The 16,227-nt window shown below is 41.7% G+C and overlaps 2 protein-coding genes across 4 annotated transcripts; both read left to right on the top strand.

Annotated features, from left to right (window-relative positions):
- The first annotated feature begins 1,820 nt into the window (after positions 1-1,820).
- ilf3a (interleukin enhancer binding factor 3a) lies at positions 1,821-10,670 on the top strand. 2 transcript variants are annotated; one of them, XM_057338444.1, is made up of 19 exons: positions 1,821-1,911; positions 2,267-2,430; positions 3,739-3,856; positions 3,947-4,143; positions 4,231-4,396; positions 4,668-4,815; positions 5,573-5,664; positions 5,962-6,057; positions 7,061-7,172; positions 7,255-7,352; positions 7,486-7,585; positions 7,785-7,865; positions 8,089-8,276; positions 8,376-8,504; positions 8,589-8,714; positions 8,854-8,997; positions 9,091-9,190; positions 9,640-9,948; positions 10,025-10,670. In XM_057338444.1, the coding sequence occupies exons 2-19, from the start codon at positions 2,288-2,290 to the stop codon at positions 10,162-10,164; spliced, it is 2,487 nt and encodes an 828-aa protein (XP_057194427.1). In that variant the 5' UTR covers positions 1,821-1,911; positions 2,267-2,287; the 3' UTR covers positions 10,165-10,670. The 2 variants fall into 2 exon arrangements, with proteins under 2 accessions (XP_057194427.1, XP_057194426.1); XM_057338443.1 differs by having other exon boundaries at positions 3,947-4,396.
- A 1,064-nt stretch (positions 10,671-11,734) lies between these two features.
- acp5a (acid phosphatase 5a, tartrate resistant) lies at positions 11,735-14,660 on the top strand. 2 transcript variants are annotated; one of them, XM_057338265.1, is made up of 6 exons: positions 11,735-11,800; positions 12,414-12,504; positions 12,592-12,791; positions 13,244-13,368; positions 13,551-13,896; positions 13,964-14,660. In XM_057338265.1, the coding sequence occupies exons 1-6, from the start codon at positions 11,735-11,737 to the stop codon at positions 14,225-14,227; spliced, it is 1,092 nt and encodes a 363-aa protein (XP_057194248.1). In that variant the 3' UTR covers positions 14,228-14,660. The 2 variants fall into 2 exon arrangements, with proteins under 2 accessions (XP_057194248.1, XP_057194249.1); XM_057338266.1 differs by lacking the exon at positions 11,735-11,800 and adding an exon at positions 12,230-12,319 and having other exon boundaries at positions 13,964-14,485.
- Positions 14,661-16,227: the final 1,567 nt, after the last annotated feature.

Raw genomic sequence — 16,227 nt, 5'->3', positions numbered from 1 at the left:
TCAACCTCATTTCTGTTGCTAACTGTGATTTTTTTGTTTATTAATTTTTCTGTTCATGAAGTAAGCTTAATAATATAATTCCTGTTATGTAGTGCCTTTTAAAACTATTAATCATCGCCCAAAACGCTCCACCGACGACGCCATCTCCGCCGCACTCTGGCCCTCACTCATCTGGACAATAAAAGCACTTACGTCCGAATGCTCTTCATAGATTTTAGTTCAGCATTCGACACCATCATCCCTCAGCACCTGATTGGGAAGCTGAACCTGTTGGGCCTAAACACCTCCATCTGTAATTGGATCCTAGACTTCCCGACCGAGAGACCTCAGTCAGTCCAGATCGGAAACAACACCTCCAGCACCACCACACTGAGCACTGGAGCCCCACAGGGCTCCGTGCTCAGTCCTCCGCTGTTCACACTGTTGACTCATGACTGTGTAGCGACGCACGGCTCGAACCACATCATCAACTTCGCCGATGACACGACCGTGGGTCTCATCAGTAAGGGTCTCTCACATGACGTGGTGGGTCTCATCAGTAAGAGCGACGAGTCAGCATACAGAGAGGAAGTGCAGAGGCTAACGGACTGGTGTAGAGTCAACAACCTGTCTCTGAACATTGACAAAACCAAAGAGATGGTTGTTGACTTCAGGAAGACACACTCCGCTGTACATCAACGGCTCCTTGGTGGAGATTGTAAAGAGTACCAAAGTCCTTGGTGTCCACCTGGCGGAGAACCTCACCTGGTCCCTCAACACCAGCTCCATCACCAAGAAAGCCCAGCGGCGTCTCTTCTTCCTACAAAGGTTGAGAAAAGCAGAGGAATACAGAGGGACTTTCGAGAGCACCCTGAGCAGCTGCATCACTGCATCATCGGGGTCTCTCTACCCTCTATCATGACATGGACATATGCACCACACGCTGCATCCGTAAAGCAACCAGCATCGTGGCTGACCCCACTCACCCCTCTCACGCACTTTTTACCCTTCAAAAAGGTACCTGAGCATTCGTGCCCTCACCTCCAGACTGTGCAACAGCTTCTTTCCACAAGCCATTCGAACTCCTAAATAAAAAGACTCGGGACTACACATACACTGTAACACGCTGTTTGCACATTTGCACCAATAACTGCCTTATTCGCATATTTTTGCATCAACACAGCTATACAGTAGTTCCACATTGAACGTTTAAATGTAGCTACAGTAGTATGATTACATGCTCAATGTTTCACTACGTATTTGCTTTCTGACGTTTAACGCTGTGTACTGTGGTTTATTTGTGTCATGTTTTTGCACTAAATGTTGTACTTGCACAGATTACACATGTGCACTTTTATGTAGTCTGTGTGATTATGTCTTAAGGCTAAAATACACTACAAGACTTTTGCTCAAATGTTTCCCAGATTTTCAGTCTGGACTTGTGCAGAAAGTCTGTGCCAGTCTGCAGATTTGATCAGTTAGTTTGTTTCCATCTGCAACTTTCAAAAAGTCTGTAAGTGTACGATGTCTAGTTTAAAAAAAATCTGTTCAGATTTTTAAAAAGTCTTGTAGTGTATTCCAGCCATTAAGCATGTATAGCAACTTGGTCCTGGGGGAACGTTGTTTCGTTTCACTGTGTACTGTATATTGCTGAAATGACAATAAAAGCCACTTGAACTTGAACCCGATCTACAATATTTTTATAGTGATAGAAAATACGATAATTATGGGTATTTGATTGTCATCGGTAAGAGTTTGGATTAAGTACATTAACCACGTCTAACAGGGACATAAAATCATCGTCGATTTCAAATAAGATGCGTGTAGTTGCACATAAACCCGCTACGCGTTGTAAACATGAATGCGCATGCGCGGTGAGCCTTCACCCGGAAATAGATCTCTTGCGCTTTCATTTATTACACCGATTGGACGGTAAGTAAAACAAATATCTTTAGCGTTACATAAAGCATATACTTACATTTGCAATACAATTTACTTGCTTTCAATACAGTCTTCGAGTTTATTCAACAGTAGCAACGGTCCGAGAAGGTTTATACTGGTTTATTACCAGTTTACGTTTTAAAAAGGGGCATGTCCGCGTGCGCTAACGCTCCCCATTGATTTCAGTGTTAGTATAACGTTAATGCTTTGTTATTATATGTGAAGTTAACGTGATACATGTCAATTAGAAACCGTAATATCCGAATGAACACGTTAATTTGATGTAACGTTTGTCGGTTTATTATCACGATATTGAGTAAAGGTCGGTTTGAATGGATTATTCAAGGTAAACAGGTCTCTGGAAGTTATGGCTCACATGGGGAATTTTGCGCGGCCTCCTTTATCTCGACCACCACCGTCCTGGGACGAACATCAGGCCTATGAGGAGCTGCTGTACTGGGATAATCTGATTCAGGAGGGAGTCCGACTTCACCCGCCAGACTACGAACGGTAAGACACCCAATACATTTATGACACCTCGCGCATACCACGAGAATACTCTATTAATATATATGACTAGATAGACGAGCATTAAAAAAAATAGGCAGTAGTGAAGGGCTAGTCAACTGGCGTCCCGTGGGCCAAATGCGGCCTGTCAATCATCTTGACCCGGTCCGCCTTATCATTTCAAATAAGTGAAGAGTCTTTAAGAACGGTGTGCTTTAAGAGAGAAATGCACGTCCTGAGACGCCGCATCTTTGAAAGTCCAAAACGCTGCTAACGTTAACTTACATTCAATACGAAATCAATTCCCGCGGCTCACAACGATACACAGACGTCCAACAAAGTCTGTCCAAGAAACTTAATGTAATTTACAACGTTATAACCGGCAATCCACAGCCACCGGCAATTGGTTGCGCACGCGATAGGTCACGTTCCAAAACGCGTCTTGTGCCCTTGAAAGTAACTGCAGGAAGGGTACACTACGTGAACGGTCGTCTCAGATAACGGAAAAACGGTGTTGTTTTTATTACTGCGTTCATTGTGTACGATTTAAACAGCTATATTTACTAAAAACAGCTGTTCATCTCCCTCCAGAAACCGCACTACGAAGGATCTGCCCTTCTAAGTGCGTGAGGCACATGAATGCGATTGATTTCAGCCGAAGATGCGATAATAGCGTTCAGTTTCTTGCAGATCAATTGATTCGCTTTATATAAGACGTCAGTCACAAGGGGCGGGGATTACTTTCATCGATTTGACTTGAATTAATTCAACTAAATATCTTCATGAATAACAATGTCACACACATCTTGGATGTCCTGGGGGCGAGTAAATTAACAGCAATTTCATTTTGGGGCAGGAATATAAAATGAAACAAAAAAGAGACAATATCCCTTTTAATTAAATATCACGAAAAGGCAAAAATACTGGATGCAATATTTGTGTGCGTGTTTTAATATATGACCTATAAGTAACAGCAGCAAAAACAGTATAAAATGCAATAAATAACAAAAATACAAAACAACAAACGAAATGTGGATATGGTAAAAAAAAAACTGGTCCGCGTGCCCTATTTATACTTTTGGAAAAATGAAGAACTTTTCCCTCGAGTAAGAAAGAGCGTGGACCACGATTGTTTGATTTTGGCACTAGGGATTGCTTGGGTGAAATGTATAATTCATTGTATGTCTCTGTAATTGACTGGTGACTCAAACGCAAATGCAGATACGACAGGTTAGATTCACAAGAAGGGCATAGGTAAAGTGTACACCTTGAATCAATCTCGCTTTGAAAGTGTCTTCCACGTGCGTACAGATATGAAGAGCTGCGGTATTGGTTTGACTGCTTGTGTTACGAGGAAGACCTCAGGCAGTACAATGATTATGTGGTGGAGTACAGAAAATGGGAAGATCAGCATGTGCACCCGGGAGAGGTACCTATGACACCACTATTGCCTTACCCTATACAGAAAATGTTCTTTGTAATACGACTCATTATAATATTATCTATTAATAATTTACAGCAACCAATGAAGCTGCCGCCCATGCGCACCTTCATGAATGAGGACCGCTACGTGAGAGCCAAGCACACCACCATATACCCATCAGCGGAGCAGCTGGAGGGCGTGCAGAACATGGTGTCTAACATGGAATGTGGCCTGAAGGCCGTCTCTGAGTGGCTGAATAAAAAAGAAAATGAGGCTGCTGGTGCTAGTGAAAGGTATGTGTGTGTTTCACAGAGACGGAGGAACCTTCGATGTCTCGAGCAGTGGTGGTGTGATATTCTCCTGTGCTCTCTTCTATGCAGTGATTCGTCACAGAATAAACTGCGTGGGCTTTTGAGAGTGGGGCTGGTGGCAAAAGGGCTCTTACTGAAGGATGAATTGGATCTGGAGTTGGTGCTTCTCTCCAGAGACGTACCCACCAGTTCTCTGCTCAGACTGATCTCCGGAAAACTCTCAGAGCTCATAAAGGTTGTGTATGTTTCATCCTTGAATTCGGATTGTTGTATATAAACCTATGGATACCGACCATTAGTTAATGGAAATGTGAAACTTTCAATGGGCTGTCGTGTTAAAAAGAAATACAATTTTCTATTATGGGCTATACATTTATATTTTTTGGCCTGTAAAATGCAATCGGCATCCATTTTTGCATGCCGAGTCCTGCAGATCAGTGTAGTACTATATATAGACTAAATGGCCACCAGCCGATAAATAAAATCCAAATTGTTTCTCCTGACAGGATGTTACTGAAGAGAAATTCGTTATCACTCCATCCATCCAAGAAGCTGCCATCATCGTGACCAGCACGACGTCGCCCCTGCTGAAACTGAAAATCCATCTGACCTCGCCCATTGTCAGGGAGCAGGTTGAGAAAGAGTCCGCCGGAGGTATGAACGCACCCTTTCTCATTTCTGGAGCATAAAGACCTTCGGTGCCATCAGAGGAGTGACAGCAGCACAGGTTAATGTCGTGCTCTGGATGGTGACACCACCCAAAAGTGATTCTGCTCTCGCTGAAAGCGTTTCCTTGGAAACCGAGCGTGTTCAACTCTAGAGCGATACGAAGGGTTTGCATTGCAGCAAAAGATTAGTTTCATAGCTTGTTTTTATTTTCTTGCTTTTATGTGACGCCTAATTCTTTTTCACATTGCATAATGAGTAAGTCTAGATTTTCACATGTCTTGTTTATATAAAAGCTTTGCATTTTGTGTATTTAATTGCGAGTAAATCTGTTCACACCCTGAGCAGATGTCACATGCGTTTTGCTGCAGTATTTACCCTGTTCACAAATGAGTTTATTGAAATTGCTATTGTTGCCTGTGGTTGCAAATTGACTTTCTCAACCAAACCTTCTAGTTTGTCAATTTTTAGGGTCGCTGGACTTTTGACCAACTGGAAACACTCTGTCTCGGGAGGGGGCGGGATGCAGTTGGCCCAGAGAGGCGAAGGGAGGAAGAAGCTTTCAGTTTAGCGTAAATGTTATAGCATAGCTATACTCCAGACGGATAGCATAGTTTTATAGGCAGTGTAGATAACCTTCCCCCTCTCGCCCGTGGGCATGGGAACACTGCCTCTCCCCCCTGGCCGGATGACAGAACCCCCTTGGTCAAACTGTACCTTGTCTTCTTACTCCAATCGTCACTAGAATCGTGTGCGGAAAGCTCTCCGCAGGACGCTCTGGACAGGCAGAAATGCCTGGCTTCTCTGGCGTCTCTCCGCCAGGCCAAGTGGTTCCAGGTTTGCATCCCGTCTTTATTTGTCTAAAAGTCGACTTGTAAGATCTGACCTTTGACCTGGGGAACATACATATTTAAAGCCTTTTCTGAAAACATTCTGTTAACAATTAACTGCGTAGTTTCCGCTTCTGTGTCTGATGTATCTTACCCAGGTTGCAATTTATTCGTGTTGGTCAGAAGTTATGATTCGGCCAGATTGTAATCTTTTGAGTAAAAACGTCCTCTAAAAGCTTCTAGAAGTTCTCTGTCGGGGTGTGTGAGACTGTTTTAACGGGATTGCTGTTTGTTGGGTTGACAGGCTAAAGTTTCCGAGCTGGAGTCGTGCATGATCGTGATTCGGATCTTGCGGGACCTGTGTTCCCGCGTTTCATCCTGGGCCCCACTCAAGGGCTGGGTGAGTCGTCCACAAATAAACGTGATATCTAGGAATATGCACTGATACCAATTTTAACAAAATGATTTTTATGATGCATAAGTTGGATCCATTTGGCATTCAACTGACCAACGTTTTAAGACAAAAAACTAAATACACATGCTGTTGCACTGCAGCAAAGCTCAGAGTTTTTTATGCGATCAGATATTTTTTAACGACTCGATTTTGACTTCTAGAACATTGCTTGAAAAACTCATTAACAAATATTCCAGTGCTGTTGCTTATTTTTTACCCAGAATAAACATTTGATTATGCAACAGACATTATACAATTAACACATTAAATAAAATAAGCTTTTTCATGCTAAAGCTCATCTGGATTCTTTTAAAATAACAAAAAATTCTCTACTAGGGATTTTTAAAAGTATAAATTGTTTTGTCTTTACTGACAAAATTCCGGAGTCACATTTTCTATAATATTTCAGTACATCCTGAACAGTGTTGTGCTAGTTACTCTGAAAAAGTAATTAATTACTAGTTACTAATTACATATTCAATAGTGTAATTAGATTACAGTACAAATTACTCTCTCCAAAAAGTATTTAGTTACTAATTACTTTCTATATCCTGTATCAACCTTGATTAGTTAAGTGATTCAAGGATAGACATGAAAGGGCTCTTTTAATTCATTCAAATAAATCATATAAAACTACATAAAGTATTCTTATTAACCGACCAAAGTATTACAAATGTGAGAATTATACATTAAAGCACGGATTTTAAAGTTAGACTTTTGAATTTTGATGTCAATTCCACTATTACACACACATGTATTACACACAGTATTTAGTTTAATTACTTCAGAAGTAACTAATTAAATTACAGAAAAAATAAGAGTAATCCCTTACTTTACTTTTTCAAGGGAAAGTAACTAAATTATAGTAACTAATTGCTTAGTAACTAGTTAGACCCAAACTGATCCTGAATCTCTTTAATAGGAATCTTAACTATATATTTGTCTTCAGGTTCTGGAACTGTTGTGCCAGAAAGCCATTTCAACCAGCGAGAGGCTGCTGGGACCTGGAGAGGCATTTCGGAGAGTTCTGGAATGTGTTGCATCCGGGATATTAATGGAAGGTAATGCATTTTTCATTGTCAGTATTGTTGATGTATGTTGTGTTCTTTGAGTTGATCTATTGAGTATGATTTTTCTCTACAGATGGTCCGGGCGTTATTGACCCCTGTGAGCGAGAGAGCACTAATGCTGCTGCCCATCTCACCCGGCAACAGCGGGAGGACATTACCCAGAGTGCACAGGTTCATTGTGGCCTTTAGTCCCGTATTATGGCTCCATAATAGGGCTGTATTAACACTGCTTTTGTAGCTCATAGCAACACTGTGGAAATAGACACATCTGATGATATGATGTTTATCTTGTTCTCATCTCTAGTTTGCGTTAAGACTGTCGGCGTTCGGGCAGCTGTATAAAGTTCTTGGAATGGATCGTCTCACTTCTAAAGTCGCAAGAATGCTCAGCACCCAGAGCGCAGGTACCAACTACACCGTGTTTGTTTTTGACATGTAAATGATCTCTGCTAGGAGTGCCTGACCTACGTTCACTGGAAGTCATGTTTGAGTTCTAAATACAATGAGGGGTATTGAAAGAGAAATATGAACAATGATATTGTATTTTTCCAAAGATGAATAAACAGTTAACTTGAACTGTGAATCTGATCATTCTTTTAATAGCAGTGACTGATGCTCCAGCAAAGAGACCGAGAGTTTTTGAAGCGGGAGAGCATGATATGAGACCGAAGTTTCCAAGAAAAGGTACACTTTCCAAGCATCATATAATGTTTCAAAAGTTATCTTTGTCATTCATTTCTTCACAGTTCACAGCAAAAATCTTTTGTCAGTTAAGGTGCCTAGCTGTTAGACTTTGTAAAGAGAAACGTGCATGGATGGAAACTGGCTAAATGGGTGTAGCAGTTCACATGTGGTACAAAATCCTTTTTTTTGGTTGTTTAAAAGATCCTTTTCTCCTTTCGAACAGAAAAGAGCAAGCCGGAGAATGCGCTGATGAAGCTGAATCAGATACGTCCCGGGACGCTCTACAAACTGACATCCCAGACCGGTCCTGAACATGAACCTGAGTTCACCATGACCGTAGAGGTGGACGGGGTCACATACGAAGCTACAGGTGCCTCCAAACGCAGCGCCAAACTACACGTTGCCCAGAAAGTGAGTCAGCTGATAGTCATTCGACGATTTGTTCTTAAACATTAGCATCAGTTCGCGTGAAGGCTAAACCTTTCTCTACGTCACGTCCCACACACGCAGGTTCTGCAGGCATTGGGTGTCCCCATGGCAACGGAGGTTAAGCCTGCTGTTGAAAACAAAACCGCGTCCGCAGCTGCGGGCACGGGTTCAGATGAAACTACGCCCACCGGATCTGAAGACGGCGCTGAGGTCGGTGTCCACAGACAGCTACGACCTTAATGTCTCGGAGTTCATTAACAGTTTGGTCTGATTTGTTTGTGACTTTTATCGCAGGGCGGCCCCATTCTCACCAAACATGGCAAAAATCCTGTGATGGAGCTCAACGAGAAGCGCAGAAGTCTCAAATATGAACTTGTCGGCGTCAAGGGCCGTTTCAACGACAAAACCTTCACTATTGAGGTCAGACATGAAAACACTGATTTAGCCTTTTCTGACATTTGGTGGCCACAGTTTATGTGTAGATCTTCATATTTTCCACAGATTTTGACCAGAGATGTGAAGTCATTCATACGTGTGTCTGTGCATTTCTCTTTCTCAGGTGGATGTTGACGGAAAGAAGTTCCAGGGCTCCGGGTCAAATAAGAAATTAGCCAAAGCCAACGCAGCGCTGGCGGCATTAGAGCAGCTCTTTCCGGAAGGTTCTCCTGCAGACCCGCTCAAGAAGAAGCGATTTCCTCCAACGGTAACTTCACTGCAACCATCCGGAATCTTCTGTTAGCTCGTTTAGATCTTGTCTTTCATTTTACAGTCATGATAAAACATGTTTGTCCTTTAGGGTTTCGGCATGGCTGGTGTAGCTTACAATGCAGGTCGAGGTAGAGGAAGAGGCCGTGGGAGAGGAAGAGGATTCAACCACGCAGGCTCAAAGTTTGCAGGTACGCTGTTAGAATAATAAAAGATTAAAGCTCCTTGTTTGTCATGAGTCACAGCAGTCTGAATGCTGAAGGATGCGAAAAGAATGATTATAGATGCACAAAAAATTTTCTTATCATATCATAAATTCATATAACAGATTTATTTCCAAACCACAAACAAACTTTTTTTGTTGTACATAAAATTTGTTATAGGATTCAAGGTTTTTTTTTAATCTTCTGTATGTGAATGAATATAAAGTCACTAGGTCTTAGATTTAGCAAAATTACAATTAGGATGGAATTAAGATAGCTAAGAGTGAACTTCTTAAAGCCTTGAAAAACAATGTATATGTCGACGAAAGTTACATGCTAGGAGCTCAACCAATAGATTTAAACATGCATAATATTGTAAAAAAAAAATCGCCGTAGCTTGTTTTTATCACAATGTATCGTTATACCTGACTCACTAGGGTCCACCACCAGTGCCGGAGTCCCGTCAACCGCGCCTGTTACCAGCACCACCACCATGGATGTCACAGCGGATCAGTCTGCCATCTCCAGCGCGAACGCAGCCACCTACCAGGCCGTCCCCCCGCCCATCACCGGCTATTACAATCAGTACAGCCAAACCTACTCCCAGTTCAAGAAACCGGACATTCAGACTCCAAACCAGAACAAAAACTCCACCCAAGTGCCTCTTGTAGGACCAGACTACGGTTACGGATACGGGGGTCCTCCTGGAGTGAGTATGGGAGGACCGGCGGATTACAGTTACGCAGGTGGGTGTCTGAATTTCCGTTTGCTCGTCTCATTAAACTCATGACAAGTTTGTCTTAAACTCTCTTTTGTCTTTAGCATTCAGTGGACCACCTGGTACAGCGACATTCGGACCACCCGGTACCACACCCCCGGGATATGGCTACACCCAAAGCGCTTACCCAAACTTGGGGGGCTACACCAGTGGAACCAATACTGCAGACTATACGTACAGATAAACAATGGTGCATATTCACATTCGGACATTTCTGCAGTACTGTAGGCTCACTAAACATTCACTCTCTTAGTCGATTTTATACGGTGTCTGTGCTATTTTTGCGTCTTAGTTCTACAAAGATTAGCGTGATTTTGATTCACCGTAGGTTTCAGGAAATATCACATCTGGAAGACGGAAGTTGATTTCTGTCTGCCTAAATGGTGGATGTGACTCACGTGGAATTTCTTAATGGTGATTTGCAATTTGTTATTCCCCTGTGATATATTTATGGTCATCCTCTTTTTTTATTTTAGCAGGTTTTGGTTTTCATCTGAATGTGAATAATAGAATGAATACACACTTGGATGATTACTTTCCAGAAACCACTAAGATGTTCCTCAGTTAGGATTTTTAAGATGTTTGTTTTGCATTTCTCAATGTTACATTGAAGTCTCTGCTCTCGATCAGACGATTGGTGTGTCATATCTGTGACCTGTGCAAAAATAAACGTTTGTTTTTCATTTTTAATTGTTTGGTTTTTATTGCCAGAACTGAAATAAGCTTGGTGTGCCAGATGTGGACATGTTACCTGTCAAATCAATAAATACAGGGATGTGATTTTTCCATATAATTACGGATTTCCGCACGGATTACCCGCATAAATTGCAATAAAGCGATTTATTTTCATTTGTGACGGGATTGGGTGGTGGGGGTTTGCAATGTGTGCGTAGTCATCATGCAGCCGGCCAATAGGATCCTTTCAACGCTCTCTACGTCATGCACACGCTTGTTATAAATTGCAGAGCGACCGCTTCATACAGAACATGGTTTTGCTTGTTATCTTTATGTATCCAGAGTTATTTGCACAAAGCATCAACCTATTTTATTAAATATTGTTTAGGTGACTGTTAAACTAATAAACATTTGAAATGCTGTTTCCAAAATTGCCTGTCAGAATTGGGTAATTATAATAGTTTGTTTTTGTGTTGCTAAGTGAAAAACATCCATTTTTGGCAAACAGTTGCCTGTTTTTAATCATGTTGTTAATCGTTTATTTAGTGACATTTTGGGGGGGTTGGGCGAGGGTGCGTGCAGTCTTCCTTCTTTTTTGGAATTGGAATTGGCAGATATTTTTCTTTAGTTAACACACCTTAACCAAAATGTACAACTTTGTCATTTATTCACCCTCATGTTACTAAAAGCATGTATATGATCTTGATTCTCAAGAATTTGAGAAATGTCTCTGTGGTTTTGTGTCCATACAATGGAAGTCAATGGAGGCTGAAGTTGTTTGGTTACCAACGTTCTTCAAAATATCTTTCAAACAATGGAAAGAATGAACAATTTTGCCTGAACTATCCCTTAAAGCCTTCAGTGTTTATGATAACAGCATTTCGAGTCTGTGGCTGACAGGCATGTGAATGGAGACCGGATGGAAAAGTTGGTGTCTTTCTGGGATTGTTTGAAACAAATGCACTTGTCACATGCGTCTGGGGGTCTCTGAGTCAGCGGGAACGTGATTCGCCTGTACGGCTCAAGTCACACCCATTGTCAGCCCTACGAGCGGCCTAATAAATAGTAGATAAGCAGAAATGAAACGAACAGTTGAGGAATTGCTCGCACAAGAAAACATCAAGAACAGAGGCACACATAGTGAGGTATTTCTCTGCTCTGGATAATCGGTTGTAATAAACATCTCATTTTCTTTATTTATAGTACAGATTAGTCAAGGTACGCATGTTTTTTTAAGTTGATCTGTGTTTGAAATATAACATACACCAACTAAAGAGTCGCTTCCTTTTTTCACTATCACAGGGAATGATGCTTTGGTCTCTGAACTGGCTGAATAGGGCAAATTTTGTTCCCACTCACATGATTTTGTGAGAAAAAACAAGATGCTTTATATCGAACAAACACACTTCTTGCAAGCTCAAAGCCACTGTGTTTCTTGAAGTGTGCTGATCTGAAATCAGGTTGAACGTCTGTAGAGCTTCTGAGCATCTCTGCCGTCCGATTGGTCGGTTTGGTGATTAGGAAACAGAAAACAGATGGGATTGAAGTCAGGGTGTGGTTTGGTGAGGTTAGATATGGTATAAATATAAATGTACAGATAGTGCTCTGGCAGGGTATGAGGTGTAGAGAGAGGATCACTGTGGAGTGAAAAAGAAGCTGCTGGTGTGAGGCTTTCTTGTGTGAATTTTTATTAGGGTTTTTTTTTTGTTGGTAAAGTAATGTATTTTTGTGATGGCTTGTTGTTGTCATTCTGTGTAGATGGCGTCACCACTGATGTTGGTGTTTTTTACTGCGCTCCCTGTGGTCCTCTGCTACCATTCCTCATTCATTGACCTGGAAGCTAAAGGAAGTGAGTTGACGTTACCTCTGGGTTTTGTTTCTTTTACTTCCCCTTTTATGTGGTTACGTTTGAAATCTTTGGTTTCTGTGTTGTCAGGTAACAAGTCCTCCATCAGGTTCCTGGTTGTTGGAGACTGGGGAGGTCTGCCGTATCCTCCTTATGTTACCCCTATAGAGACAGCCACTGCTCGCATGATGGCCAAAACCGCTTCCACGATGGGCTCCGACTTTGTTCTTGCTGTTGGAGACAACTTTTACTACAAGGGTGTAACTGATGTGAATGACCCTAGATTTCAGGTTTGTCTTTCAAATTCTTTGGCAGTGTTTGGGAATTGACACTAACAAGCATTTTATGTAGCCTCAAATTTAAGGACAAGCCCTACCGTTGGGTTAAATCTAGTGAATTCTAGGGCTGGGTATGTCTGTATTTGACCCAACTGTGGGTTGAAATGCCTCAATGTATATGTGTTCTGTACACGCCTCATTGTAGGTGAGATTGAAGTGAAAATTCTACATAAATGTAGATGAATGTCTAAATTCCAGTGTGTGTTTACATCTTTGTGTTGTAAGCTGTGGTTGGGGTCAAATGGTTGCGTCCAAATGTAAGGTTTAAATTGACCTTTGCTGGGTTGTTTCAGCCCATGGTTGGGTCGCATATGGGCAAACCCATCCAATGTTTGATTAACCCAACCATGGTTTAAAAACAACCCAGCATTTTTGTATTGATGCCCTGTTCTCTGTTCTTTAAGGTTACTTTTGAAAACGCATATACTCAAGATTCTCTTAACATTCCATGGTACGTCATTGCTGGCAATCACGACCATGCAGGAAACGTTCTTGCTCAAATTGAGTACAGTCAACGATCAAAACGATGGTGAGTCTTTATTTTTAATGTCCACGTTACATCTACATTTCTGGTGGACACAACCAAAATGACTTGCAGTGCACAAGTATAGCTTGAGTTCCCTGGGAATTGAACTCGTGACCTTACTGCAAATTGAACTCTACCTGTTGAGCTCTCGTGTCCATTGTCTAATAAGGTCTTCCATTCCCAAGGAACTTCCCTTACTACTATTACGAGATGAACTTCCGCATTCCTAAAACTGACAGCACATTGACTATCATCATGCTTGACACTGTGTTGCTGTGCGGCAACTCCGATGACTTCCTAGACCAGCAGCCTAAAGCTCCCCACAGCGGCGTTCAGGCCAACAAACAGCTGATCTGGCTTCAGGAGCGTTTGGCCAGGTCTAAGGCGGATTATCTCCTGGTGGCTGGCCATTACCCGGTGTGGTCCATCTCGGAGCATGGGCCCACTGACTGCTTGCTGAAGAAACTGAGGCCACTGCTGAGGAAGTACAAGGCCACGGCATATCTGTGTGGCCATGATCATAACCTACAGGTAGGCATTTTCCTCTTCATGTTTTATTTGAGCGTGATTTTTGACTTCGGTATCAACTGTCTTTCAGTACCTCAAGGAGTCTGGCATCGGTTATGTGGTTAGTGGAGCTGGTAACTTTATGGATCCTGACGTGCGGCACCGTAACCAGGTTCCCCGAGGCTACCTCAAGTTCTTCAACGGTGATGCCGCCACCCTGGGTGGGTTTGCCCATGTGGAGGTCAATAAGAAGCAGATGACCGTTACGTTTATCCAGGCAAGAGGGACGTCTCTTTACCAGGCTGTTCTTAAGAAGCGTGACGATTATGTAAGCGAAGATGAGGATTATGATTGAAACGTTTAAGCAAAATGTTTTAATGTGGTTTTTAGTGTCTAGACAAGAAATCGGTTGAGCATTAAATATTTATAGATGTTAAGGTTTTAGTGCTTTTAAGGAAGAAATGTGTGGGTTTGTTTGAGAACATGTGATGGTTTTAAAAAACTATTAAATGACTCCTTTAAACTAATCTGACTAGTTTCTCATGTTTTCTTGCCCCAGTCTGTGGTGGTCAAGTCTAATTGTTGGACTTCAGTCAATACTACTCATTACTATGGCCGGATGCACAGCACAATGAGCTGAAACATGTTCTCATTAAGCCATGTTAACTTTCGGTGCCTTCCGAACGGGGCATTTTGTCCTTCGAAGGGCACTTGTTCCAAACTAATTGCAAACCTTTTGGTCTCTGACATTTGTGGTGTTATGCAGGGTGTGCTTTGGGATTCCTTGTGCTCCCAGAAACGCATCTGTAACCATCTTGATTTGTTTATTTCTGACCCCCAATGCACTAGGACATCGCACCCATAAGAAAAGTCAATGGGTTTTTGCTCTACCTTTTGTCAGTGTTTTGTGTGCTTTCATTTTAGATGCAATACTAGATACCAACGTGCTGTAACTGATTAGATGACTATGTAAGAAACTAGATGTGATGGTTTTGCTTGAACTTAGGATGTATTTTATGTGCTGATGAACCGAATCGGTTGTTCAATTAGACATGACATTCAAAACTGGCACCATCGTGTGTTCATAATGTATTTGAGTCATTTGGCTGAAAAGGTTTCTGCAGAGACTGATTTTATGGAATGCTTGAAGACCACCTGTTGCAGAAAACCCAACGGTACAGAATCAGAGCTGCATGAAAAATACATTTTTCACATATACATTTGGTCTGTCTTGAAGTGCTTTGCTTTATTTCACTAATTTCCTGTGTAATCCCTGTTCTGCTGACATCTTCAAAGCATTTTTCCAAGAAAACTACAGACTGTCTCGAACAGATGTCACTTGGATCAATGGTTATTGCGATTAAAAACCGTCGCGTGAACGAAGCCTCATGACCTGATCCAACCAATCCCAGGCATTGTGAAATATCCGTGGCATTCTGGATGAGGCTCTAATCCTTTCGGCACACGCTGTGCACTCGCATTAATCTGGCCTAATCTGAACTATTCTCTAAATCTACATTCAACAGTTCGCAAATCCAGCATCTTTTAATTTTGCTTTGGTATTATTTGAAGCATGGGAAGGTCCAAAAAGGATAATGACTTGAGAAAATCATTTTTCAAAATGAAGTGCTTTTTGTCTATACACAAGTTACGAAGTGTCCTGAGAGCCTACAGGTGGGTTTTATTGGGTTTGTGTAATGTTAAGCCTTCTCTACCCACCTGTATGGTGACTTCTAGCATGGCATGAATGTGTGAACTACCGCTATCTAATTGGTTTAGTTGTTCTATTTCTAGTGTATCGTCATAGTACGTTTTGTAATCATGTCCATCCTGCACGAATCATTTTGAGCTATAGTTCCCGTACCCTGCTTAACCCTTAAATATATAAATACAGAAAAACATATTTTTAAATGTAGTCATATGATTATAAATATAAGACATAATTTATCAAGTTTGATAGAAGTTGTGTAACTAACACAGAGCACACAAACATCATTTATCTGGTGAAGAGGTCACAAGCACCCAAATGAACAAGTACAGAAATACAGAAAAGATGCATAAATCTGTTTAAAACATTAACACTACTGGAACGTAACCTATACCACAGACGTAAACGCAAACTGTACAATACTATTGTAGATGCCAGTCAAGTTTCAATTTGTGCCCAGTCAGAGGGCAGAAAGAGACGTTTAATCTAATGTCATCCCTACTTGACACCTGCACCTGACCGCAGTTAAGCTGATCCTTTAATGCCGACAATATTTAGCATCACATTCAGTGGACCTCAAGTACTGAAATGGGGCATCACACGCGGATCAGGAGTATGCAGTATGCACAGAGCAAAAACCCATGCAT

Source organism: Triplophysa rosa, linkage group LG7, assembly GCF_024868665.1.
Source record: "Triplophysa rosa linkage group LG7, Trosa_1v2, whole genome shotgun sequence".
NCBI lineage: Eukaryota > Metazoa > Chordata > Actinopteri > Cypriniformes > Nemacheilidae > Triplophysa > Triplophysa rosa.
This window is presented reverse-complemented; position numbering and strand designations above follow the sequence as displayed.